This window comes from Nelusetta ayraudi, unplaced genomic scaffold (genome assembly GCF_046127955.1).
Source record: "Nelusetta ayraudi isolate G7.1 ecotype Tasmania unplaced genomic scaffold, CSIRO-AGI_Nayr_v1 ptg000164l, whole genome shotgun sequence".
In the NCBI taxonomy this organism is placed as follows: Eukaryota; Metazoa; Chordata; class Actinopteri; order Tetraodontiformes; family Monacanthidae; genus Nelusetta; species Nelusetta ayraudi.
In genome coordinates this window covers 282,715-310,047 of record NW_027466214.1, presented here as the reverse complement: position 1 = coordinate 310,047, position 27,333 = coordinate 282,715, and the positions used below count along the sequence as shown (strand labels likewise).

The following is a 27,333-nucleotide window of genomic DNA, read 5'->3' as shown; positions in this document are numbered from 1 at the left end:
GGTGTGACACACAGAGAAAAATGTCTTTATATTTTTTATTTTTTTTGTTCCTGAAGCGTGCCAACCGCGTGGAAGCTCCTTCAAGCTGAATGTACGGCTCCTCATCACAAACTGTCTGCACACATTAGAGGTCTTGGCCAATTAAAGGGTGTAATCGCACGTGTTGTAATGTGTTTAGCGGAGCACTCGAGCGTGCGTGTGGGAACAGACACAATGTATTTATATATGGTCTCGCTCTGGCTTTGTTTTCCCTTCTCAAAAGCACCCAGGCCAGGTTTCTTACGGCTTCATTGACGTCCTCACCAATCGTCTCCCGGCCGCAGCAGACAAAGACAAAGTCCAACGGATGCGCTGGTTTTTCAGGCTGTGTCGCGAATGGCAGAATGCAAATAATAATTGCGGTGGCCCTCAGCTGAGGAAGGATATAAATGTGGGTGGACAGCGGCGAGAGTCCGAGCGGGGGCACCGCGGGGGCGAGGTCAGCTGGGCTCTGAGCCGCCAGTCTAATCGCACTCATCGTCGAACGCGATTCCACCATTAATCTCGTCTTTGTTCACTTCTGTGCCTCTCCTTCAAGTGACCCGCGCACTCACGCAGGCTTAGCAGCCAATGCCATTTGCATGCTGGAGCGAACAAGTAGATGAATAAACATATCAATAAAAAAATGAAATAAATCTCGTGTGAAATGTATTTCCGCGGCTTAACTTCCCGCTGTGCTGTTGTTGCATGTGCTTTTGGCACGTGCGTCTGTGTGCTGCGCTTCCACGCTGCTGTGCTGGGGGCGTGTTCTGCCAGCCCCCTCCCCCCCACCACCACCACCACCACCACCACACACACACACACACACACCCCTTCCTGGCCCGCGGCTCATGCACAACCGAGTCGGAGCGTGCCACGGCGGCGGCGTGCGCGCTCTGCAGTACGAGCACTTGTGCAGACGCAACCTCGCGCCTGTCTAATTTTGTCTTTCTGCACCCCTGCTGCCAGGGAAAGAGACGGTGGGGAAGGTGGTGGGGGTGGGGGGGGGGGGGGGGGAGGGGGGGAGTGGAGGTTGGGAGGGGGCTGAGAATGAACGTCTGCGTGATTTAAGAGGCACAGCTGTGCGCTGGGAGTTGACACACTGTCACAACACTCGCCACCAAAACAACTGTGGTGCAAAAGAAAAAAACCAGGGCAGGGACGAACGGAGTGTTTATTAGTATCCAGCAGAGGAGCGAGCATAAGATCTGATCTGCAGCAACAAAGACCTGATAAGTCATAAAAAAAAAAAACAGTGTGGGGGGGCCAATACGAGAGACAGGAAGGGGGGTGAGCAAGTGAGAGTGAAAGTAAAAGAGAGAAGGAGAGAGTGAGAGAGAGAGAGGGAGAGAGAGAGAGGGAGAGAGAGAGAGAGAGAGAGAGAGAGTGAGACAGAGCGTGTGAGAGAGAGAGAGTGAGAGAGAGATAGAGGGAGAGAGAGAGAGAGAGAGACAGAGCGTGTGAGAGAGAGAGAGTGAGAGAGAGAGAGAGGGAGAGAGAGAGAGAGAGAGAGAGTGAGACAGAGCGTGTGAGAGATAGAGTGAGAGAGAGACAGAGCGCCTCCTAACCCTGGTGATTCCAAGGCTGGCTGGCACTCGGCTCTCAGCTCTAGTCTCTCTCCCGCTGCTCTGATGGGGTTTGGTGCCCAGGCAGGCGGCACTGGGGACCCAGTGCTGGATACAGCAGCTCCCCGCTGCCTCTGATCCCAGCAACCCCCCACCCCCACCCACCCCCAAACCCACCCCCACCACCACCACCACCGCTTCCTTCTGAGCCCGCGTTTTTTGTCGGCGTGAGTCCGGCCGGGGTCGCTAATCTCGACCTTTTTTTTTTTTTTTTTTTCCCCTCCCCACTTTCCCTCCGACAGCCGATGTATCGTCGCCCATGACGGCCGAAGCAAAGCGAGGAGGCAGATAGAGGACGATCCCAACGCCAGCGAGCCTCCAAGGAAAGCCGGCAGAAATGAGAGGTAGGAGAGAGGAATGTGATGTATGCGTTGTGAATGCGTCGTGTATTTGCATGCATGTAGGGCGAGGTGGGCAGCTGCCAATACGCGTATGTGGTGTAAACTGTTGTGTAACTGGATGGATGCTGCACATATGGAGGCTTCCCCTCCATACACCTGCATGTCACTGCTGCACCAGTTAGTCCGAGTGTGTTTTCAGCCCAGGCTTCTCCAGCTTTAGTATGTTTTTTTAATTTATTCATTTATTCATTTTGGGGGGCGTGACATGTGTGCACGTCCACGTACGCACATGCATGCGCACAGAAATGAGTTGCAGCCTGCACATGTGCAAGTGCACCGTTTCATGCACTGCTGTGTACAGTTGCCATGGCGAACAATGCAATTAAACCAACGGCTTTGCAGCGTTGCTGGCTAAATGTCAAGCCAGCTATGACCTGATAGGCTCTGTTGTTGCAGCACTAACTACACTCGGGCAAACTAACAACTGAAAACTGACCAATGTTACAGCTGCTCCCCTGAAAGAGACAAAAGTGTTGGATAGTGCAATGCAATTGTATTGATAGTCTGAGCACAAATGTGGTGTTTTCACTTTTAAAAACAGCAGGAATGTTGTTGTTACAACTAGGATTAGCCAGGATTATTAATGACTTTATCATTGTAGCTAATCACTGTTTACTATCACATCCCACTCACCGCAAAAACACAATTGGAGTGTCGCGTCTTGCTTGACACGGGAGAAAATGACTTAACAGTCCTGTGAGAAAAGCACTAACACATCACCCAACTGGGAACGCTGGGCGCTGAAGTGCTCCGTCGAAGGGTTTCCTATCCAGTGCAATGATAGAAATACAGACACAACAGCCAGTTCTTGTGGATGAGGATATATGTAACTTGGCAGCTAGCTGCATGCTGGGGCCTGACTCTGAGATACATTTCATCAAGCCTCAAGCCAAATCCAGCCAGTGCTATAAATAGAGGTGTATGTACCATGAGAAATGGAAATGTGAAGTCATCTCAAAGGGAATCAGACACCCAGTGTATGTTGTATATGGATTTGCATGTGGGTGGACTGTGGGTGAAGGGTTAGGAGGCTTTGATGAAGTCACCAAGGGCCACCATCTGCAGGAGGGGTGGGAGGTGGGCGAAGAATATTAGTTTAGTACTATTAGTACTTTACTTTCTTGTTCATCAGAGAGGGGGATGGAATGTGCAGTACTATTGAATAAACAAAGTGGGCAGCATCAAGCCCTTCAACATCCAATGTACCAAAGTACCAACTTTATCTGCTCACAAATCCCTTTCCACGCTTTTCCAAGCTACTGAAGACCAAGTGTCATGATGGTGGCCAATGGTTGTTGGAGTTCACAATATAGGAAAAAAAATCTTCAAAGAGCATTATAATTTTAATTTGGTGACTAACTGTGAGGCTCCTAATTGCACTCTGTCTCCACAGCGGTCCTGGTGTGTGCCCTGCTCTCCTGTCTGTCTTCTTTACATGCCTGTCCGAAGGAGTGCAGTTGCAACAGCAACTCCAAGGTGGTTGACTGTCGGGGACGAGGCCTGTATGACATCCCCAGGCGTTTACATCCAGACACCCAAGAGCTCTACCTTCAAGACAACCGGATCAGGGGCATTGGGTCAATGGCTTTCAGAGAAACCCCTCTCGTCCGCATCATCGACCTGGCCAACAACTCCATAACGTCTGTTTCTCCAACGGCTCTGCTAGGTCTGAGGAGCCTGCAGCGCCTCAGTTTAGCCCACAACAGCCTGCGGGAGCTTGACAGGAGGCTGTTTGGACCCATCCGCAGCATTTCTCACCTTGACCTCTCGCACAACAGGTAACACCAAAAAGAAATGAATCAACTTGCATCTGCTCTTCCCCTGATGTTGAGTAAGCATCGGCCACAAACTTGAACCCTAATGACTCACTGGTTCTTGTTTATTTTGTCATTTCCCAAACTTCAGTCTGTGGGGCTTCTCCGGAACCTCAGGTGACAGTATGAGAAACCTTAGCCACCTCGGGCTAGCGCACAACAAGATAACACGACTGGATCGCTCTCTGCTGGAGGCCCTGACACGGCTGGACAGCCTCACGCTACAAGGGAACCCCTGGAGGTGTGACTGCCAGCTCATAGGCCTCAAACTCTGGCTGGAGACTTACCTCTTCAAAGGTTAGATCACTTGCAGCTCCGGGGAGCATCTGCTATGACTCTAGCATCCATCCATTTCATTTTCAAGTTTTAGTTGCTATGAAACTGTGGCAACAACACATTATGATAATTCTAACCTTCAGTGAAGGAAAAGGTCTTGGAAGCCCATGTTGTACAAGAGGAAGGAAGGGCCAAGAGATTGTAAGCCTTTAATATCTTTAACTTTGTCTAGCATCGGACGTCGTCCGAAACACGGCAATAGTGGCTTTCTGCGTTACAAGAGCAGGATTTCACCCTCAATAGTCTCAGTGCAGACACCATTACGTTCTCTGACAAGCCACACTTCCATCCTTGCGAGGATAATACAACAAAGTAAGCACTGTTGGGGGGGGGAAGCTTGGCTCAACCGCCCGCCGTTGTTTGCCGGCCCGCCTCCACGCCTGTAACGCACTGACACGGCTTTCACTGCAAAGGTTGATAAGAGAAATAGAGCGCCAAAGAACAAAGAACGGAAGCACGGGAATGTGTACACAATCAAAACAGGTAGACCCAGACCCATGAAACGTGTTGGTGTTGTGCACGCTCAGTATGACGGTAGAAGAAATGAAGCGCTTTGCTGGTCAAGCTGGTAGAACGGACCACTTCCCCTGCAATCAGGGGTATTAGCAGTCCTGGGGTCAACCTCTTGAAGGGTGACTGTAAGGAAACATCCTGGACAAGTCGCCAGTTTATCACAGAGCCCTAGTGAGACAAACCGTCCACACTCACATTTGCACTTATGGATAATCTCGAGTTGATTGCTACACCAATATGTATGTCCCTGGACTGGGGGAGGACCTGGGATACCTGGTGAAAGCCAAGAAACTTGTTGAGTAAAAGTAAGCAAACAGTGGATGATGTAACACTGTATACCATCACCATAAACAGAGATTGTGCATCCATTTTTATGTTTCCTCTCTGACCTAATTTTCTGACTCCAAGGTGGCGTGCTGGACGAGGTGATTTGCTCCCACCCAGAAGAGATGAGGGACAGGGACCTGCAGAAAATCCCTTACCAGCTCTTCCACACCTGCATGACCACCAGCTACCACTACCTGTTCGCCAACATCCACCACCTGGAGTCGGAGAGGTTGCTCCGCGGCCATACCCACGGCAACCACGGCCACCCGTCCAGCCACACCCTCCACATCCCCATGGCCATGGGTGAGGGCCTCAGCGGAGGCGGGGCGGTCGGCGGCGGCGGAGGCCTGCCCGAGTGCGAACCCAAGCAGAGGCCGCGGCCTGTCAACCTGCGCCACGCCATCGCCACGGTGATCATCACAGGCGTGGTCTGCGGGATCGTGTGCCTGATGATGCTGGCTGCGGCCGTCTATGGCTGCGCCTACGCTGCCATCATGGCCAAGTACCAGCGGGAGCTGAAGAAGAACGAGGAGATGGCAGCGGTGGCGGCGCAGAAGGTCGATCGCACCACGGCGGGCGAGAAGGAACCGCTGGAGAACGCCATCGCCTGAGGGCCGATAACGCGAACCCGGACAGGCGGCTTTGGCCTCAACCCTTTAAGCTACTTGTCTATGGCTGATTTACTTGTTGGTATGTGTGTGTGCTTGTGAAAAAGAAATGATTATTAATCTGCATCTATAAACTGTCTTTCTAAAACTTAGCTAGCTAAATTCTTCAGGTATTAGGTAGGTTTGACTATGCACTGATGAGAACAAACTTTTAACCATGGTGGGTTCAAAGATTCTGGCCAAAGAGTCCAAAAGGAATCCAGGAGTCTATTTTGTCTGACAAGTCTGTATTACATTTGTGGAACAAATTGATATCTATATTTATAAATGTGTTTTTGTAGTTATCATAGTAAAGTTCTCGTAGTTGAGAAGAAAAGAAAAAAATCTGATTTCAAATTTTGGTTGTCTTTTGGTCATCGATGATTTTAAGTTTGGTTTCCGAGTAATTAAAAGAAAAACAACTCATGGTAGGCAGCTGCTGTCAGGTAGATTTTGTTCCAAGTTCTTTGTATTGTTGAGTGTGTGAGCGACTGAGTGTGTTAACGTGTGAGATTGCACTGAGATGTAAACTATTTTATGAGAATTTAAGAGTTTGTGCCTATTTATGTGACAGTTTGAGGAAAGAATATGTTTTCTTAAATGATATTTTTCTGATGACTGATGGAGAAATGTGATAATTCCTTGAAGCAATAATGAAAAAACACTGAAATTAGCCACCCTTGTTTTCTGTATGATTTTACAATTTTAGGAATCTTATTTACAATTATGCTGCAAACTGACGTTGGCCGAAATTCAAAAATATATCATTTTGTATGTAGTTTTTTTTTTTTTTTTGATGATGATGATGATGATTAATTGTGCAACATTTTTCCATCGGAATTTGGGTGAAAAACCAACATCTAAAAATGGGAATATTCATCATATTTACGTTGCAGGATTATTATAACCCTTACCTGTGGCGACCCAAACATTGCTGGACGTAACAGATTCTTTTCAAGCCCAAGTGTAAAATGATTTCCACAGTTAACCGTCACCAGTAACCTTGAGCTGACCCAACGATGGAAGACCAACCTGCCTCTCGTGGCTCGGTCCAGACTATCGTAGCGAACCCTTTTGGCTAAAAAGAGGGCCAAGGATGTGACTCACAATGGTCGCACGCATGCAGACGCTGAAATGTGCCTGTGTGCGTTCGCATGTGAACGCGTGCAAACGCGCGCACGGCTCCATTGTGACTCAAGCAATGTCTGCAGGGCCGGCACTGTGTGATGTCATCAGCCTGTCCTGTTTGGTTAGTGCGTGTTTAGCTTATCCACTAGTAAGTCTGCAGCCCAGTGAAGCGGAGGGCAGCAAGAACCGGACCCAACCGGCCGGCCGGCCGGCTGCATTTGCATCCCAGCCTACATCTCCCCTCCCATCTGACTCGCTTATATAAAATGAGCTCCACAGACATCCAATCATCAGACAGGCATGATCGTCTTCGCCCGCTAAACAACAGAACACCCCAGAACTGGAAATACTGTTGCCGGGCAAGGATTCAAAGAGAGCAATATTAGTAGTATAATATCCATACAATTGGACCCTCCTGCTCGTGTGATGCTGCGCCACAAACATGACGCATCCTCTGCATGCATGTGCGCCGCTGCAGCGCACACACTCCCCCGTCTCAGTCCTTCTGCTCCACTGGTTTCCCCCAGGCCGGTCGTACCCACAATGCACTGCGCTCATGTCGACGCATCCAGGCACCGTGAAATCACTTTCTTCCTTTGCCCTTTATCATTTCACATCATGCAAGTGCAAAAGGTGCATCTTCCTCCATTCCTTCCTCCCTCCCTTCCTTCCTTCCTCCCTTCTTTCCTCCCTTCCTTCCTTCCTCCCTCCCTTCCTTCCTTCCTCCCTTCCTCCCTCCCTCCCTTCCTTCCTCCTCCCTCCTCCCTCCCTCCTCCTTTGTTAACTCATTCTCATTTTCTGCATTCATATCTTTCCCTGTTATTTCCTCAATGATTCAATGATAATTAACCAACAATTAATGTTGTGCTATAGGACATCCAAAAATGTACCATTTTGGACATAACAACAGACACAAAATCTTTCAGGGCATCATTATCATTTATGTATATGTGCTCTGTGTGTGTGTGTGTGTGTGTGTGTGTGCATATCTATCTATCTATCTATATATATGTGAGAGTAAAGAATAGTACAGAAGAATAAAGCAGCATTTCCCACTATCAACCCCTCATTATCTTTCACTGTAGCCCAATGTATTGGCACTGTGCCCCCCACAAAGCAGCTTCTCCCATTATATCCCAGCAGTTGAACAGGAGGGACAAAATTCAGAAATTCAGAATCCCAAAAAGCCACACTGCTATCATGTCTCGATGTAAATGTAAGCACACGTGTACGTAGACATGGGGGATTTCCAACAAAGCGGGGAAAAGTTTTTGCCGCTTCAGAAGTGAAAGGGAGAAGAACTCACTCCCCACTTACCCGCAGCTATGGGCGATTTCCTCTCATCCAGAAGCTGAATGGCTGTGCTGGCCAATACGACGCTCTTGTTTTCTGACCCAGAGAGAGAGAGAGAGAGGGAGGGAGAGAGGGAGAGAGGGAGAGAGGGAGAGAGACACATCAGGGTTCACGTTGGAGTATTATCATAATTCTTTATATAAGCACTAGCTGACCACACGGTGATTGGAGAGCTGCTGGAGCACAGGGCTGGTTCCAAGGCTACCGTCCTGAGTGGACGAGTGCATCCAAGGCAAGTCCAGCCAGGAAATACAAGGCTTCCAGATCACTTGTATTGGCTGGCAATGGGCAGTTGAGAACACATTCAAGGGGTGATGGGGGTGGGGGGGGCAGACGACTTGTCTCAGAAATATTGGTTTAATCTACATGTGCAGGAAGCACACGGGAGAGTTTGTGTGTGTGTCTTTTTCTCAGCGAGCACTCTGGCCAAGTCACCATGGAAAAGGGTGAGACTTCTTCGGCCCAACATATCTCGTTTCAAGCCGCAGCAATCAGTCACGTCCACAGAAACAACTGCCCAGAATTAATAACAGAGGATGGGAAGGTAGTAATGCGTGGCAAGAGTGGACAACCAAGAATGCAGAGAGAGGGAAGATGGGGTGATTTGAAAAAAATAAAAATAAAAAGCCAGACAGTCTCTGTAATTAGATCGTGAGTGCAGTTTCGTGTGCGTATTTCCAAGAAAGAAAAAAAATGAATATTTGAAAAACCAGCATGCTGTTTGTTGTGGCAGTAAACTTCCAAAAACAAATCCCATGGAATTAGGATGAATAAGCAATGGTCTCTTGGCACAAAAAAAAACATGTGTCCTCAAGTTAGCATTGAACAGAGGTTAGATTGCTGTAATTTCAGTTTTCCAATCCCACTTATCCATCTTGCCATTGTTTTCAGCCACTCTTAGCATTTCACTCCTCAGCTTCCTGTGAGGTAGGAGAATAGGAACGGACTTGAAAAGCTGTTCAGAAGAAGACCAGGTGGAAGAATTGAATAGAAAATAATTGCTTCTTGCCTTTGTCAATATCCTCTGGTGTGAAACGCTGCTGTGCAGATGTTGGCCAGTCAAAAAACAAAGAGTACATTGCATGGACTAGCACTGCACGATTTCAATAGAAAATATTGCAAATGGCTAGTGTGCATGCACAGGCTTAAGTGTATCATTGTGCAGCGGCAATTGAATGGTGTTTAAAGCTGCCGAGAGTTGCAAAGATGGATGATGATGAAAGGTGAAAATGGCTGCTCCTGAATAGATCAAGGATGATTAAATGTTCACATTAAAACAGCAACAAAGGTTTTTATTTCTTTGGCCACTGTCGTTTTCCTTAACTCCTTAACCGGCTTTAGCAAAAAATCCCTGAAACTTTGCGAGACTAATGTTGTCATCCCGATAGCACCAAGAGGAGGAACCAAGAACTCTCAAAATAGGAAAAAGAAAAGAAAACAGGCCAAACAATCCTGCCAGTGTTGCCCTCTAAACACCCTCTGTGGGCTCTTCACCTGATGGATATCTGAGGTGACTGCAGGGGACTGAGGAGGGGGATTTGCAGCTAACCTGTGTTGAAAGGTAGAGAATAGATAAAGGTTCCGGGAACTTGCTCCGCCGCTCTTTTGTACCACAGGGGGAAGTGATCGGCGTTGAACACACCCTCTTTGTCTTCGGCCGTCAGGAAGTCTCTTAAAGCAGACGACAAACAAGGATGGTATTATTGCTGCTGCTGCTGCTGCTGCTGCTGCTGCTGCTGCTGCTGCTGCTGCAGGCTCAGTGTTGCTTAAAAGTACGAGTGTCGAGCGGTTGCAACACACTTACTGGTTGGTCAGCTCATCTGGCACCACAAACAGGTTGATTCTGGACAGGCCCGTTCTTGTGCCCAGGTAAGCAATCTCCACGCCTTTATCGGAGTTTCTACATTGCATGGGAAACACAGAGATGAAAAAAGCCTTTTTCTTTCTCTCGTTAAATTCGACGACAGGACTTTACATTTTCCAGCCATCCATCTATTTTCAATATCCGCTTCTTCGTGAGCTCAGGGTCGCGGGGGTCTGCTGGAGCCTAGCCCAGCTGTGCCATACAGAGACAAACAAGCATTCGCACTCACACACACACACACACACACACACACACACACACACACACACACACACACACACACAGACACACACAACTATGGACAATTTAGAGTTCCCAATTCAAACCCGGAGAGAACCCACACAGACACACACAGAGAGAGAACATGCAAACTCCGCTCGGAAAGGCCCCGGGCCGGGAATCAGACCCACTACCTCTCGCTGTGAGACAGCAGCTCTGACCACTGCCACTGTGTTGCCCACTTTACATTTCAAAATACCAAAAAAAACATTGCCATGGTAGTTTCATCATACTGAGTGGGTGACTCACTCCGACTTGTTGAGCACAAGGCTGGTCCAGTAGGCCTCCAGAGGGGCGGTCACCACTGCGTCAAAAAGGACCTCCTGGATCAGCTCCTTGTCACCTGACAGGGCAAAAAAACACACAAACTTTTTCAGCATAAAATCTGCATGAAAAACCAGGGGGACGTTAGCAGAGCGGGGTCAGCCGCTCACAGTGGAGAAGAGGTTCGTGTCCATTCAGGTAGAGTTTGATGGCCTCTATCTGGGATAGGTAGCGGTGCTCCGGGTGCTCGTCCGTGTTGCAGTACGTCCTGCGATGGAACAAGAATGGACAGTGGGGTCACTGGTTATCGCAGCAAAGTTAATTTCCGCTGACGGCGATGCGTCTACGGAGAACATGAGCAATCCCCACCACCGGGGCATCTGGCCGCAGTGTCGCTCACAAACTCCAACCCTCAGTAACGTAACACAAGCCAAAGGAAAAAATAAATAAATAAATGAATAACTAAAAATTCAGCTTGAATAAGTTCAACCCCTCTTACTGTTTGAAGTGATTTATGTCTCACTGATGTCTGCTGACCTATTATTTTTAATGTTTGCTTTGGTTTTATTTGGTTATTCAATACTATGAAATCATAATGATGGAACATTATGATTGATGGTTGAAACTTTTTTTCTTATTTTGTTTGCAAAATTAATCTTTCCTGTGTTGTGTGTGGCTTTTTAATAATATGTGTTTCCAGTCCATCCTTCTCTTCAGTTTCTTCTCCACTATTCAAGGAGTGCCTGATTCAACATAACATTATGGCAACCATTATGGTCTGACCAGTCCCTGAGCGTGGGCGGAGTCACGGTTGCAAGGCGAACCGAAAGTCCTTGGACGTTTTTTGTGCCTCCCGTGTCCCCAGAACCATAGGATTTACTTGTTGTATTAACCGTGGTTTTGTTTTGTGCAAAGACATTTTAGTAGGGCTTAGAATGATTTTGTTTCATACTGTTGACTTGTATCAAAACACTGTCCCAGCAGAGAAAATGTAGACGCTGAAACGATCACCTGAGTCTCAGAGCCGTTTATTAGACAAGAATATCCGCACAACTTAAGTCCACACAAAGCACAAAACAGCAACAGCTCTATTCCACCGGTGTTAACGAGCTAGCAGCGTTAAAATCCATATAAAGAGTGAAAGTTCGGCACGGACTGAAGCTGCAGCCCAAGAAGTGTCACTTCTTCCAATGAGAGGTAACCTACCTGGGACATGTCATCCGTGAGAAAGGCATCACTACGGACCCAAAGAAGACCATGGTGGTGAAAGACTGGCCCGGGTCTGCTGGCTATACCGTGGCTTTATACCTGGATTCTCAAAGATTGCAACTCCTGACACATGGTACTGTCCATGTTAAAAGGTCTGCAACGGTCAGTTGGTCCCAAGAATGTCAAAAGTCCTTTGATAACTTAAAGACAGCCTTGGTGAATGCACCCAGTCTTGCATACACTGATTTCTCCCTCCCCTTCAGGCTGTACACTGACGCCACCTTTGACGGCAAAGGAGCAGTACTGGCCTCCACCCAGCGGAACACAATGATCAGAACTATAGTTAGTTCAAGTTGGAACGGTTGGCTTTAGAATGGGCTGTAACTGAAAATTTCAAAGACTGCTTGTATGGTGCCGAATTTGTTGTCTTTACAGATATCAATCCACTCGTATACTTGGACACAGCCCGGCTTGGAGCAGTGGAGCAGCGGTGGGGAAGCCCAGTTGACCAACTTCAAGTACACCATCAAATACCATCCAAGTGCATATGCTCTGTCCAGATTGCACGGCCAACGAGATGAAGGAGTGCATGCAGGCACTCCGCGTTGATCGCCAGGCGGGCATGTTCCAGCCCACCCGTCCTCCGTACCTGACGAGCAGGTGTGCCGGTAGGAAGCAGAGGCGGGTTGCTCGTGTGCTAACCAAAGGCAAATTAGCTGGTGTGCTAATCTCCGGGACAACGAACACCGTGGTGGGGCAAGGAAGACACGGACTCGATCTGGTGTGACTGAGAAACGTCCCGTGCACCCGCCGACGGAATCCTGTAGGGTCTGTCTGTGGACGGTTGCGCTAGCTAGCGTGAGACGAGAGATATGCTACGAGTGAGAAGAGGTGTTTGAATGAGGTGGTACCATCCGCAGGTGGCATTTATGGTCGGTGGGACTGACTACCTGATGAGGACGGATACGTTTCACCAGCCAATCAGAAGTGGTGTAATGAGAAATCACGCCACTTCCGATTGGCTTGGAGTATTGTAGGACTTTAAACTCTTGACGATCGCTTTATCCTTTTCCCAGTCTCAGCTTTATTTTCAGTTTCACAGCATAGTTTTTGAGGATGAGACCAATGTTATGTAAAATGAGCGATCTGACCACAATGAAGAAGTGCGTTTGAGAATCATTTGTCTGTAACTTAATCAGATACTGGTTCCCACAAGTCAGTGGGTGACACAGGCCATCAAGATAAAGCGCGGCACATCCCTAAGCTGTTGCATAACCCTTGCGTTCAAGCTCGTTCATACATCTCCTTGAAAATACCCGCGATGGAATCAAAACGTCATTCTGAGACGAGGCAAAGTCGCACTTCTCTGAACGGGAATGTGCAGCGTGGCAGTTCTGCTCTTACCATTCGTCGGCCAACGCCACGTCAGGATGCTCCAAGTCGTGAAGACCTATAAACGAAGACGGAAAAAGGGTCTGAATCTGACAGAGCACAAGCATTCAAAATGAGCCCATTGTAATAGGTGCAGGCATCTACGCACAGCACACACACACACACACATACACACACACACACACACACACACACACACACACACACACACACACAGAGCAGGGTTGAAAAATGTGTTTTTTGAACGAACGTGGCAGCTTTGATTAGATCAGGAAGAGCCAAGTCATGCTCCAAGGGCTCCCAATGATGGACATGTTTAAAGAAACACACACACTACCACCCCCACATGAATATTAACATGCGTAGAGGGCACCCACACACACACACACACACACACACACACACACACACACACACACACACACACACAAGGCAGCCGACATAAACACTGTCAAGACCTTAACAAGTAGGACACAGTAGAGAACCACTGAAGAAATATTTAACTTCCTGCCCAGTTGTGGCTTTCAGTTTTGTTGCCATTACTATTACTATTGAGCAGTGTGTGTGTGTGTGTGTGTGTGTGTGTGTGTGTGTCCTACAGAGACGGATAAGGAGAGAGAAAAACAGAGGCTCAGTTTAGGAGCGTCTATGTTTCATGTTCAATTGAATATCTTAAAAAAAAGCTATTTCCTCTAATTAAACCTATTACACAATTATTGTTTTATCATAATATCCTTTGAGACACTTTTGGTTCATTCAAGTCAAGATTTCCCCACAAATCTATATTTATTCATTTGCATACAAACTTGGCAATACGCGTGTGCTATATAATCGCAACGTCAACACAGCAGAGTCCAACTACTTTGAATCCCGGTGTCACGTATCAGCAAAAGCAGCGCTCGTTAGGAATAACTGCAAGGAATTTCATCCGCTCTCACCTCAGGCTCACGGCCTCCCGGCTTTCTCCCTCGCCTCTCTCATCCGCTGCGAATCTCGCCCAAATCTCTTATGATATATATATATATATATACATATATGTTTATATGATACTGGTATTATATTGTTTTAAAAGGAGGAACTGCCCACGAAGCCGCGAACCCAAACAAAACAACGCCGCGACCCACTTTTGGTTTGCGATCCCCCGGTTGAGGAATGCTGATTGAGACACAGAACTGTGTGGAATTCTGCCTCTCACTTATTATCAGTGTGTTGAGCTCAGGCCTCCTGCTCAGTCTTTACACCCTGCTGTTCATATCTCAGGTCAAAGTTGCTTCCCTTTCAAGTTGAACAAACAAAGGGCCGAGCAACACAGATGTGAGGAGAAAAAATTAGCAGTTCGCAACAAAAAGAGAAAAAAATATATGTGATGAACTTCAGGCACTGAGCTACATTTATAGGCCCTTTAACTCCAGAGGAGGGAAGCGGAGGACAAGATCGTCGTCATCACGTCAGTCAAATAAACCTGGATTATTTTGGTCATGCTGCATCCTTAACCCTCAGCTATGTGACTGCGCTGCAGGCCGCAGCTGCTGTTTGCTTTTGCTGGAATCTATTCATCTCTCTGATTTGGACTGCATTTTTTTTTTTTGTTTTGTTTTTTTTAAAAGAAAAGAAAAATAATCACAGGCTGCAGTCGACTCCACACATATTTGTTGTAGCCGTTGGTGAGTTTTCCTCATGTGGTGGAGCAGGTGAGAAATCCTATCACCTTCCCTCATGCAGGCTACTGAGATTTGTGTTTGATCACCCGAGGACACGACTCCAGTCGCGCAGAAACACCCCCCCCCCCCGCACCGGAAACGAGCCCGAGATACAAAAACGAAAACACAGACATGGATGTGAACATGGCTGCTGGAGCTCTTTGAACTGTTGTTGTGGAGTGTGTCTGAAGCCCGAATGCAATGTGTCTGGGCTGCAGTTTCAATATAATCTGTGAGAGTGACCCGCATACACAGTCTTGACAGCATGAGTCAGAATGATACATGTCGTAATGTGAAATTATTATGACATGAATTGTACAGGTGAGTAATTCACTGCATAAAATGAATGACCAAAAGTTACCGTTTTATTCTGGGTTCATCATGGTATTATATTTCCTCTGGTTTTAATCATTAGCTAATGTTGTTTGAAATGATTCAACTTCACAGGTGGAGGGATGGCTTCGTTTTATTGATTCATTGATTTATTTTTTGTAATCAGCAACAGCAACAATTGCTATTTTCAGGCCCAAAAGAATAAACTTTACAACTTTAACGTTGGTAAAAATTCCATTCCTTGTGATGTAGAAATATAAGCCAGGAAAAGTACTTGTGTATGATGATGTGCGCAGCTTGCCATCTGCTCGTTCTTGGTTGAGAGGGCTGTCGCAGCTAAGTGGAGGTGAAGGGTAGGTAAAGAGAGCAGAAAAGGAGAAGTGCAACTTCCTAACCTTCCTCCACCGTGACGTTCCCTCTGAAGAAGAACTTGCCGTGGCCTCTGGAAAGCGCTACGCCGAGACTGAAGAGACAAAAAGTAAGGACAGCGTTTTGTGACCTGGAAAATCTCCACCGGTGCGTTGTGCAAACAAATGGGGCCGAAGAGGCCCCATCCTCCGGTGCCTCACCTGAACGGAGTCCCCTTGATGTCGGTGTAGTAATAATCATTGTGCAACACCAGAACACGTTTCTGAAAGAAAGGAGAAGCCTGTCAGCGCCACTGTTTATGCAACAGGCCAGCTCGGAAAGGAGAACTGGAGGAGACGTCGTAGCCATTCCCTGCAGTCTGGCTCCATCTAGTGGTGAAAGGGGAGAAATGCCACGACTCGGGACGCGCTTGTGTGTTCATGTTTATGCGAAGATGTGTATTTACATGTACAGTTAATAATAATGAGGCTAATGTATGAAGCTCTGAGGAGGCACATGCTCTCTCTCTCTCTCTCTCTCTCTTCCTCTCTCTCTACCTCTCTCTCCCTCGCTCTCTCTCTGTGTCTCTCTCTCCCTCTCTCTCCCTCTCTCTCTCTCTGTGTCTCTCTCTCCCTCTCTCTCTCCCTCTCTCTCTCTCTCTCTCTCCCTCTCACACATACAGCCGAGTATCAAGAGACAAGCTGTCGGTTGCTGTCTCTCCTGTATTTAGCGCCATGTGCTAGTTGGAGATAAGGGGCTCACACGCACGCACGCACACGTGCACGCGACATACACACACATGCTTGCAGATGCAAAGCAAACAAAGTCGAAAACAAAATCCCTGAGTCAGTCAGTCAGTGCTGTACATTGGCGAGCCAAATGTACCCCCCCCCCACTACACCCCCACCCCCCCACCCCACCCCTTGGCAGAGTGAGTTTCTTCCCTCTGATGACCTCCAGTGGCACGAGCCCTCAGAAAAGAGCTACTGTGCATGTGTGTGTGTGCATGTTTGCGACGCCTCACCCCTTTGTCCACACTCTTCTTCACCTCCATGGAGAAGGTTCCAGTTTTCCTGTTCACCATGGCATTTCGCAACTAGCAGCGGCAAAAAGGATGGAAGAAGAAGAAGAAGGAGGAGAAGAAGGAGGAGAAGAAGAAAGGCGTGCGTCAGAGCGGAAACCCACTTGGATCGAGCACGTGCGTGGCTCTGTGCTTCTCACCGTGTCGTCCTTGTCCTCCCACTCCACCTCCGACAGATCCACGCTGCTGTAGTTGGGCTTCCGTCGCTTTTTGCCGTCTCCGTACTGGACACACAGGCCAATGTAAACACACAGGCATGCACAAACAGAGATACTGACAACACACAGAGACCGCCGGATGAACTCACATGGTTTATCATCACATCACACAAAAATCTTTCCCGCTGGACCTCATATGGTATCCTCAAATGAAATACATTTCATATTTCAGACCAGGACAAATATAAATAATACACTCTAAAAAAAGAAATCAAAGCTATTTGCCATTTACAAGCGCAGTGGTGCAGGGGCAGCTAAAGGTGCTAAGTCAGGCTAATTGACACCAAACACATGCAACAGCAGAAAGATAAATAACTCTCGAGGGGAGGGGGGGGAAATAAAGTGCACCCCCTTACTCCCCCGACACGCACACACACACACACACACACACACAAACACGTTCAACACAATCTCCCCATTCAAATGCTGCCTTTTCTCCCCCACAGCTGTCAGCCAGGTCAGCCTCCCCTCCCTCATCCGCTGACAAACACTGGTCATTAACTTCTTTAATTGGTGTGCTGTTAAACCATCAGTCCGCCTGTCTCACTGCCTGTTGACTCTTCGACTCCGTGTCTGTCTGCTCTCCATTTGACCCACAGCAAGCCAGTAACTGAGGTGATGAGCCCCCCAACAACTGACCACCTCAACACGGATTTCCTTCACTCTCTTCTATGGGAAGCACAGCTCAGCAACAATGGTTAATATTTTTCTAATCAGAATGTTTCATATATATTTCGTGAAACAATAATTCATCCAAAGCTCCACCCACAGGTGTTCTAATGAGCCAATCCCAGCCACGCTAGGGATGTGCAGCAGGAGGCTCTTATGTAATCAACACAATATGACCCGCTGCGTGCGACACCGAGTTGCGTAGTTTGCCTCCCCACCGTCGTGAGAACGACCTGATTGGCAGCCACAGCGTGGCGCAGACGGTCAATTGCAAACTGAAGTCTCCAAAGTGCATAACAAGAAAAAAGAAACAAAGTAAACAACATTTGCAGCTGTATTGTACTGACTTTAAAGGTCCAGTATGTAAATTTTGCCCTTATTTATTATTATTATTATTATTTTTATTTATTTTATATTGGTAAAAGTACTTAATATACTGCACATAAATACATTGATAAAAGTGTATTCTCGCAGTACAATAAAAGTCATTTGGTTTTCCTACCCAGACAATAGTTATGATCTATACATTAGAATGTACACAGAGCAGTAAGGGTCTTGCACCAGCGTATTTCTAAGGAAGCCCGGTGTGGACAACCCATCTGCCTGACAGCATGGTTCATATTTAGGGTGAACACTCATGTCCCCAAATAAAACAACGAAGAAGAAGGTAGACAAGGTGTCCAGGTTTGTGTGCACAGGCCACCGCAGCTCACTGGTAAACTCATGAGGGGGGGGGCAAGCGCTGCAATCTAAAATGTAACCACTTGGTGTCGCTGTTTCTTCTAAAAATCTCCAGGGGACAGTTACAAGGGAGTTTTGTTTGTTTGTTTGTTTGTTTGTTTGTAAATAATAGGCAGTCTGGTCTTTTTGTATTAATGGATGCAAAAACAGTGAGCAAATCATCAATACTAGTGACTCCATCGCCTATGATGATATTCAACACATCGCAACCCACAGTGTGTGGGTATAATTATATACATATATATATACATATGTGTATACATATATGTATGTACACAGTATATGTATCTGTGGTCGACAATATAACTGGCCCGGTGGCCCGGGCGTACTTTAAAAACCGCCAGGGCCGCTCTAACCACTGGCCCGGTGAGAAATAAAGTAAAAGTAAAAAAAAATAATGCTAAAAAAACAAAAAAAACAAAACAAGTACAAAAATATAATTCCATAATAATTCCCCATGGATCTGTGTATTACAATTACTTCTGTGAAATCATCTCAATAACTACCGCTAACACGTTACGTGATCCCGGTCAAAGACAGCCAGCACTGTGCTCTCTGTGGGAAACCTCTCTGCGGAAACCGATCGTTTTTGAAAACCCTGAGGTCACAGCTCTAAAGCACATGCCTCGCCTTTCAACCTGAGCAGCTGTGAGGTGCAGAACCACCACTCAACAACAGCGTTGGGCAGCAGACCTGTGACTCCTACTACTGATCAGCCTGCAGTCTCCTTTTAAACCTCCATATTATGGTGCTCATGGATCCTGGATTGTAAGCGATATGAAAACCTCCCGTTTTATTTTTTAGTCATTTTCTTTTGGGTCGGCAGACTGAGATATTAAGGCAGGAAACCTAAATGACTCAAATGTTGGCTAACTTTACTAGCACGACTCTCAGTCAACCTGCAATTATGACCCATTTGTCGTTTACCCACACCGTCTTTTCACGAGTGATCTTTCTTTCTGTTCTCAGTGGTCCTGTTAGCGAGCTACTGCTTCTTTAAACAAGGCACACTTCAGGTGTTCTTCTTTCGCCTTCAGGGAGTAAACTGGCGGCACACTAGGCCGGGCATAGGACTACATCGTCTTCAGTCAGTACAGCGTCTCCGTGTAAACAGGATTTTTTTTTTTTTGAAGACAACTTTTGTCGTCTTCACCAGCGTTTTGTTTTTTTTAGTTTTTGATAATTTGCAGTTTCAAAGAATCCGTCCCTATGTAAACAGCCCCTTAGATAAAAATGAACGTGTATGGCCATGCATAAGCATTACTGTGTAACTATGGAGAAAATAAACATCGTCATAACGACGGCCTCGCTTGAAAACACAGATCTGCAAGCACGCCTGTCCCACTTGTGACACTGTGCAGCGGCGTTTGAATTATTATTTCTATTTATAATGTTATTACTACCTTGGAATTATTACGATACAATTATTTAATAGTCACTGAACGATGAACACCTGCTGTTTAAGCTTTTGTGTATGTAAAGTATGGGGACGGCTGTTTTGAGCTGGTGACAGTCAAAGCCCAGAAGCAGACGCCCAAGTTAGAGTGCCTGGGCATCAGGAAGGGGGCACAAAAACCAGTCGACTGAGGAGGAGATGGAGGAAGAACTATTTTACAGGATTAATGCACTGTTGGAATAAGGGTATTTGCACATTTTGCTGTACTTTTGTGAACCTACCTCAAAAAATAAATGTTATTAAATAAAATTGTTCTTTTTCGCTATTATGGGGATTGATACCTGATGTTGACCTGGGCCACTGGTTACAATAGTGGGGCCAGTGATCTACAAATTTATATATACATATATATATATATATATATATATATATATATATATATATATATATGTGTATACATATGATTTTCATGCCACTTTATTTCCGCCTTGTGGTTCCCAAGTTAAGGCGTGTTCCTCGCACTCTTCACTCTCACTCCCCAACTCACCCATCTCATCTTCCAGCGAGGGTTGCCGGTCGGGACAATTGAGTTAATCACAGCTATTTAGAGGCTCTATCACTGTCTATTCACAGCCAAGCAGCAGGCCTGAAAGAACACACTCTCTCAATCTGCATATCGGCAGGCAAGTCAACACACACACACACACACACACACACACACACACACGGCTGCATGGCGTATGGCACAATTACACCACAAAAACACATTTTCAGTGTCAGTCTGTACCTCACTACAACAATGAATCCAGTAATTGACTTGACACCAACTCAAGATTTAGTATTCCTCCGTCGTGTGCCCAAAAGAAATGAATATGAAATTTGAAATTAAGTCCCTGCATAAGGAAAAGAACAAAAAAAACAAGGAAAAAAGACGGCAGTAACCAGGTTCAAAGTCCGTTGACTGAGCGGGCAGCCGGTAGTAGCACTCACCAGGGGCCGCAGGTCCGGGTGGGTGAGGATGTAGCCGTTGTTGGTGATGGCGAAGGTGTAACCGTGAATGCCAAGCTGGGGGGAGAGGAGAAACACGGCTGACAGCACTAATCCAGCCCTTTGACTCATCATTGGTAGAGTCCTTTCAAATGTCAAAACCCAAGTCACACCAAGCCGTGCATCAGGAGTGAAAGTAGAGAGATCCAGGCTGAAGGTTTCCACTGGGGGACACGTTAGCATTGGCAACGTGAATCTCTCGTGAATGATCTGTGTCCAAACTTCATACAACCGCTCATTTATCCCATACTGGCTCTGGAATCCCATTAGCGGCCTTGTTGAGTCGGACTGATGTATACACACATTTCTTTTCACACACTGGCAAACCTCTTTTAGTGGCTTTTATTCTCTTCCTGGCAGGGCGGCGCGCGCACCAAAACCCAATGACATGGCTCAGAAGAAGCACGAGCATGTTGAAGCAGACAGACTTTGGAGGCCACGATTGTTTCTGTTTTTATATATGAAATGGGGGCGGGGGGAAAGAAAATCATGAATATATACCTTATACTTGGGGATGGTCTTGAGCAACTCAGACACGGGCACGTCTGTACCCACAACCCCGAGTAAGATGCCTTGGTTCCGCTAGACAGACAGACAGACAGACAGACAGACAGATAGATAGATAGATAGATAGATAGATAGATAGATAGATAGATAGATAGATAGATAGATAGATAGATAGATAGATAGATGGATAGATAGATAGATAGATAGATAGATAGACAGATAGATAGATAGATAGATAGATAGATAGATAGATAGATAGATAGATGGATAGATAGATAGATAGATTCACCATTTCTAGCAGTGTCCTGAGGTGACAAATAAAAAAGGAATGCAAAATCTACGATACGTGTGGAGCATTAATGAAAATCTATTTATAATACTGTTCTTCAGTTAGGGCTTCTCTACTGTGTCCAATCAAATGCAGATGGACTGGACTATTAATTCCCAATTTGTATCCCTGGAAGAAAACATCATCATTCCCTTGAAGTTGTTTCCTAAATGAATGAATGAACTAAATATTTCAGACAGTCAGTTTGTGAGGAAACGTGGCGAAGGGCAGATTGTCTCCTCTTACGGTCTCGTTCTTGGTGCTGAACACTGGCATGGCCACCGTGGTCATCAGGACGGGACCCTGTCCGTCCTCCAGCTGCAGCAGGCAGGCAGGCAGGCAGACAGACAGGCAGACAGACAGACAGACAGACAGACAGACGGAAACAGAACGGTGAAAAACGGCTTTTAAGCGGGTCGCAGTCACCTCGAACCAGCGCAGCACTGGTCTCCCGTTGCTCGCCTGACTGACTGAGGCTCCCAGGGTCGGGGCCCGGTCCATTGTTGCCAGTGACTGGCTGCTTTGCCATCATCATGTTTTATTAATGTTTGTTATTTTGCCCTTAAAATGTGTTCAATCACAGGCCGCCTTTGATCTCCAGCAGAACGAGCTCCTCCACTGGCAGCACTCATGGTTGGGATCTGGGGGTCCCCACCCAACCCCACCCAACCCCACCCAACCCCCGCTGACTGCTGGGATAATTATGATATTTATCTTTCCGCCTGCTGTGTGTATCTGACGATGATCCATTGGAGATGAAAGCTTGACACTGTTATGGAGATGTTATAACGGAGAGGAGGGTTTGCGCTCGGGCACAAGGGGGGGTGAAAAAAAAATCATGCGCACACTCACACACAGACACACACACACAGACACACACACACACATACACACACACACACACAAAAAACAACAATGCTGCTCTGACCTTGTCCACTCCGAAAACGTCTAAATGTCACGCACTCACGCACCATGTGCTCAAGTCACACCAAGTAATTGGTCCATTAAGCACAATGTGAATCCCGGGCCAAAAAAAAATAAAAAATTGAGTGAGTTGACAAGAGGGCAACACGGTGGCGCAGTGGTTAGCGCTGCTGCCTCACAGCAAGAAAGTTGTGGGTTCGATTCTGGACCTGGGACCTTTTCTGTGTGGAGTTTGCATGTTCTCCCTGTGTCTGCTGGGTTCCCTCCGGGTTCTCCCTGTGTCTGCTGGGTTCTCTTCAGGTTCTCCCTGTGTCTGCTGGGTTCTCTTCGGGTTCTCCCTGTGTCTGCTGGGTTCTCTCCAGGTTCTCCCTGTGTCTGCTGGGTTCTCTCCAGGTTCTCCCTGTGTCTGCGTGGGTTCCCTCCAGGTTCTCCCTGTGTCTGCGTGGGTTCCCTCGGGGTTCTCCGGCTTCCTCCCACACTCCAAAAACATGCATGTGAGGTCAACTGAAGACTCTAAATTGTCCGTAGGTGTGCATGTGAGTGTGAATGGTTGTGTGTCTCTATGTGGCCCTGTGATGACCTGGCCACTGGTCCAGGGTGTCACCCTGCCTTCGCCCTAAGACAGCTGGGAGAGGCTCCAGCAGACCCCCAGGACCCTGAAGAGGAATCAGCGGCTATAGAAGATGAATGGATGAATGATTGAGTCGACAAGAGAAGTAAACAGTTTTTTAGGCCTCATTCATTGGAACAGTGTTAAAATCTGCAGCTGATTGAGCTGGGCATAATAAGCGATACATGACGGGAAGCCGCTTGCGTCGGTTCTATCCCTCGTGTCGACAAGTGGCCAAATTCAATCGATCTATCAAGAGCCAATCAATCAAGAAAGCGAGAACAGCAAGACACATTCAGTGTCGGAGGTCACGAATCCATCGAGGGCAAACAACACAACAAAACTGGCCACAAGAAAGTGGAGAAGCCCACTAAATTATCTCTTCATCAGTTACAATTTGGCCGCAAAGTCCCAAAGTTGAGAAGAATCCAGCTTGGCCAGCTGTTTGGATGAACGACGTGCCACAATAGGGCAGATAAGACCAGCAGTTCTGCAAATTAGCCCTCTGTGATAGACTGCCTTGTGTTGTGTTCAGTTGTTTTTAATGAGTAGAATTTAAGCCCCGCCAACGACAAAACATAAAAACTTCTCCACACACACACACACACACACACACACACACACACACACACACACACACACACACTCACCACACTCACACAAAGGTAATTACTACTCCAAATCACACAATGTGGTGATGGCTGCAGCGTCTCTGTGAGGAGAAGATACAGCGAAGTGATACACAGGTCACGACCTTGCTGGTCCTCTGAGGCCCTTTCAGCGTCTCCGTCCTGTCCCTCCCTAAATCGTTTACATCCCTTCGCCTCTTGGAGGACATGCCGCCCGAGAACTTGACGTGAGCTGATCTTGACCTTAACCTTGAAACACACACACACACACACACACACTCACACACGCACACACACACACACACACACACACAAACACACGCACACACACACACACACACACACACACACGCACACACACACACCTTCCCTCCCTCTCATCCTCCCATCCTGAGCGTCAGTTTGTCCAACAGAATGAGAAACAAAACCAAATGAGCCACAGAATGATGGATGATGCTGGTGAGTGAGAGGGAGCGGTGCGGTGCGGGGGGGGGGGGGGGGTTACTGCTGCCTGGATGGATGATCAGGTTGCACTGACGCACCAAGCACGATGGAAGCGACAGATGTGATACACATCAGCCCTAGAACATAAACACCACACGCTCATCACTTTTGCTCCTGGACACAAAATCTTTCCTCCCCTCTTGGAATCTTATTGGACAGCGTGTACACGTTGGCACCTCCCTGAACCCCTGCTGCTCTGTCACTGTTGGTTGCAGAGGAGCAGCGGCCGCAGCCGCAGCAGCAGCAGCCGCAGCAGCAGCAGCAGCCGCAGCCGCAGCAGCGGCAGCAGCAGCAGCAGCGGCAGCGGCAGATTTCCCTGCTAAGCCAAACGATGGAGTCCAACAATGGGATATCTGTTTCACTTTTCCTCCGCTGAGCTGCCCCCCCCCCATCACAATAGCGATGCTGTGTCAGCCTGGCAGATGCATACTGGCCGGACTCCTCTGCTTCTCGCCATCATGGCCGCTGCGATGACAAGGCGGCTTCTCTCGTCCCGGCACGCAACTCACCAAACAACGTGGCAGGAAAACAACGGCACCGACGATAAAGAAGTGAGGGACCGGAGCGGAACGGATCATCCTGCTGCTGATTGTGCCCGATTGGATCCTCTTCTCCCCCCCCCCGCCCCCTGCTTTCAGAGACAAACGACGCCAGCAATCTTGTTTTCACATCAGAAACAACACGAGCAAGACGGACAAACACACAACGACCACACACACACACACACACACACACACACACACACACACACACACACACACACACACCACACCACACCACACAACACAACAAAGACGGCGCCGGTGATCAATGAGCGTGAGAGCACGACGATCAGCTGAGCCACAGAGAGAAGAGACGATGTGTGGGTTTGAATCAAGAGGCTGAGAGGTGACTGGAACAACAACAACAACAACAATAACAACAACAACAACAACAACGCCATGAGTCAGTTGGTGTGGTTGTCACTCCCACCAGGATTCAGCTGCAAAAACTCACATGCCCATTTAAAGTGCACATCAACACACACACACACACACACGCACACACACACACACACACACACACACACACACACACACACACACGCACACACACACACACACACACACACACACACACTCTCGCTCAGGCACGCCGGTCCGGAGCACAACACACAACACAGTGACAACCTGGTGTCACGTTACCTTTTGCGCTTGTGGGAGCTGAAGGAAAAATGTTGGGGAAGGAGGGAGGAAAGGGAGAGAGGGGAGAGTGGGGGAGGGACGGGGGGGGGGGAGAATGGGGGTGGGGAGAGAGCGACAAGGCACTTGAGGAACTGTGAGTGTCCACAGCTTTTACAGCCACAACACCATGGAGGAGGTAGACGTACATATACACATTTTTGGGTGGCGGTGGGGGTCGAAGGGGGGTTAAGGAGGGCGGGGGGGTTCAGTAGGTGTTTCATTCCTTGGTTTTGATACCAGGATCGTCCTTTTTGGTGCCAGGGGCCTCATGTACAAAAACGTACGTCGACTCTACGGGGGTAGACTGCTTTGGCCCCTATGAGGTCAAAATTGGCCGCAGGAGCGAAAAGAGGTGGGGTATCATCTTTAAATGTATGACGACACGTGCAGTCCACATTGATCTTCTCAGCAGCCTAGATGTTGACTCCAACCTGATGTCGCTGAGACGCTTTGTGGCCCGGCGTGGGAAACCGTCTGAGATATTGTCCCACCAGGGGACAAACTTTAATGTTGGAGAACGAGAGCTGAGGGAAGCTTTTGCAGCTCTCCAGCCTGAGGTCCAAGCTCAACTGGCCAGCCAACAAATCCAGTTCTCCTTTAATCCTCCAAATGCACCACACTTTGGTGGTTGCTGGGAAAGGGAGATCCACTCTCTCAAGCAAGCCCTGCGGGTCACCCTAGGTGCTCAGTCCGTGACAGAAGAAGTGCTGAGGACTGTCCTCATTGAGATTGAGGGGATCCTCAATTCGAAACCACTGGGTTATACTTCTTCAGACATCTCTGACTCTGACCCAGTAACCCCAAATTCTCTCCTGATGGGGCGGCCAGACTCCTCACTCCCACAGGTGGTGTATCCGGAGTCAGAAATGTAAAACCGGTGGAGATGGAGACATAGTCAGTTGCTTGCGGATCACCTCTGGAGACACTTCCTGAAGTATTACTTATCTGGTCTCCAAGCACGCCAGAAATGGCAAACAGAGGTGCCAGGTTACCAGGTCGGGGCCACGGTCTTGGTTGTAGACCCCCAATTACCCAGGGCACTTTGGCCTGTAGGAAGGGTCTCAGAAGTTCTCCCTGGATCAGATGACAGAGTCAGGACTGTGAGAGTACAGGTTGGGGACCGTACCTACACGCGTCCAGTGGCTCACATCATTCCCCTCTCGGCATTAGCTGATTAGGACCTTTCTAGGGTCATGGGCCTTTATGACGATGTGCAGATTTCTGTAAGAAATCTGGGGGCGGCTGTTAACAGGGGAGCCAATCCACGGCATTTACATTCTTATTTCTTAAGTCAGCTGTCCATCGGAGCCCACAGTTGACCAACCACATCACCACCTAGCGGTCTGTTCCCGCCTACGATCGCACACGGAGGATCGAACGATCACAGCCGTCTCTCACTTCTCGCTCACGGAGGATCGGGCGGTTCGAGGAACGAGCTTCCACTTGTGTTGTGCGTGAATGAAAACTGTGAGTCAGTAGAGTTTTTTTTTTACGTTATCAGCTGTCTGTGGTCCTGTGTCGCGCCATGGGTGTGATTCGTTGTTGACAGTTATGACGAAGTTCATGCTAGCTTCAATGGATGTTAGCTCTATTGCGACGTGTATGTGTGCTAATGCCATTGTCATTGTTTACATTACGTGCAAATGGGCTGTTAATTGTTGTATGCTGAAGCTTGAGTTGAGTTGTAATAATTAAACATGTATATGCACAGTTCATGTTTTGTTATGGAACTGATATCCCTCTCCTTCCTGTTTGATATCATTAATATTAGTCTGACTGAGGTGGATATAGTTGAATCGCATTTCATTTGTACGTCATGGGTGACTATCTAGAATTTAATGGTTTATTATTGCATTTCAGAACCACAAGTTAAAGCATCTGGAAGCTGTAGTGGGTGAGTGTGTG

The 27,333-nt window shown here is 47.6% G+C and overlaps 2 protein-coding genes across 4 annotated transcripts in view; one reads left to right on the top strand and one right to left on the bottom strand.

Annotated features, from left to right (window-relative positions):
* The window catches only part of LOC142880273 (voltage-dependent calcium channel subunit alpha-2/delta-3-like), a 125,005-nt gene that overhangs the window by 28,559 nt on the left and 69,113 nt on the right, over positions 1-27,333 (bottom strand). Inside the window, exons 13-26 of one of the 2 annotated variants that reach the window (XM_076014059.1) lie at positions 25,390-25,407; positions 21,785-21,856; positions 21,205-21,285; positions 20,647-20,721; positions 16,773-16,856; positions 16,576-16,647; positions 15,773-15,834; positions 15,599-15,666; positions 13,183-13,228; positions 10,740-10,837; positions 10,555-10,648; positions 9,967-10,062; positions 9,712-9,833; positions 8,127-8,198 (exon numbers count right to left, since the gene is read on the bottom strand). In XM_076014059.1, the coding sequence (XP_075870174.1) occupies positions 8,127-8,198; positions 9,712-9,833; positions 9,967-10,062; positions 10,555-10,648; positions 10,740-10,837; positions 13,183-13,228; positions 15,599-15,666; positions 15,773-15,834; positions 16,576-16,647; positions 16,773-16,856; positions 20,647-20,721; positions 21,205-21,285; positions 21,785-21,856; positions 25,390-25,407 (1,060 nt within the window). The remainder of the gene's footprint in view (positions 1-8,126; positions 8,199-9,711; positions 9,834-9,966; positions 10,063-10,554; positions 10,649-10,739; positions 10,838-13,182; positions 13,229-15,598; positions 15,667-15,772; positions 15,835-16,575; positions 16,648-16,772; positions 16,857-20,646; positions 20,722-21,204; positions 21,286-21,784; positions 21,857-25,389; positions 25,408-27,333) is intronic. The other variant, XM_076014060.1, reaches the window with a different exon arrangement.
* Positions 1,139-5,999, top strand: lrtm1 (leucine rich repeat transmembrane protein 1). 2 transcript variants are annotated; one of them, XM_076014062.1, is made up of 5 exons: positions 1,139-1,308; positions 1,886-1,987; positions 3,438-3,822; positions 3,950-4,155; positions 5,116-5,999. In XM_076014062.1, the coding sequence occupies exons 2-5, from the start codon at positions 1,981-1,983 to the stop codon at positions 5,643-5,645; spliced, it is 1,128 nt and encodes a 375-aa protein (XP_075870177.1). In that variant the 5' UTR covers positions 1,139-1,308; positions 1,886-1,980; the 3' UTR covers positions 5,646-5,999. The 2 variants fall into 2 exon arrangements, with proteins under 2 accessions (XP_075870177.1, XP_075870176.1); XM_076014061.1 differs by lacking the exon at positions 1,139-1,308 and having other exon boundaries at positions 1,769-1,987.

Bases quoted from the DNA above. Each gene is read 5' to 3' on its own strand.
- lrtm1 (XM_076014062.1), top strand. The intron at 3,823-3,949 runs GTAACACCAAAA...CCCAAACTTCAG, and splicing joins CTTGACCTCTCGCACAACAG to TCTGTGGGGCTTCTCCGGAA. The intron at 4,156-5,115 runs GTTAGATCACTT...TCTGACTCCAAG, and splicing joins GGAGACTTACCTCTTCAAAG to GTGGCGTGCTGGACGAGGTG.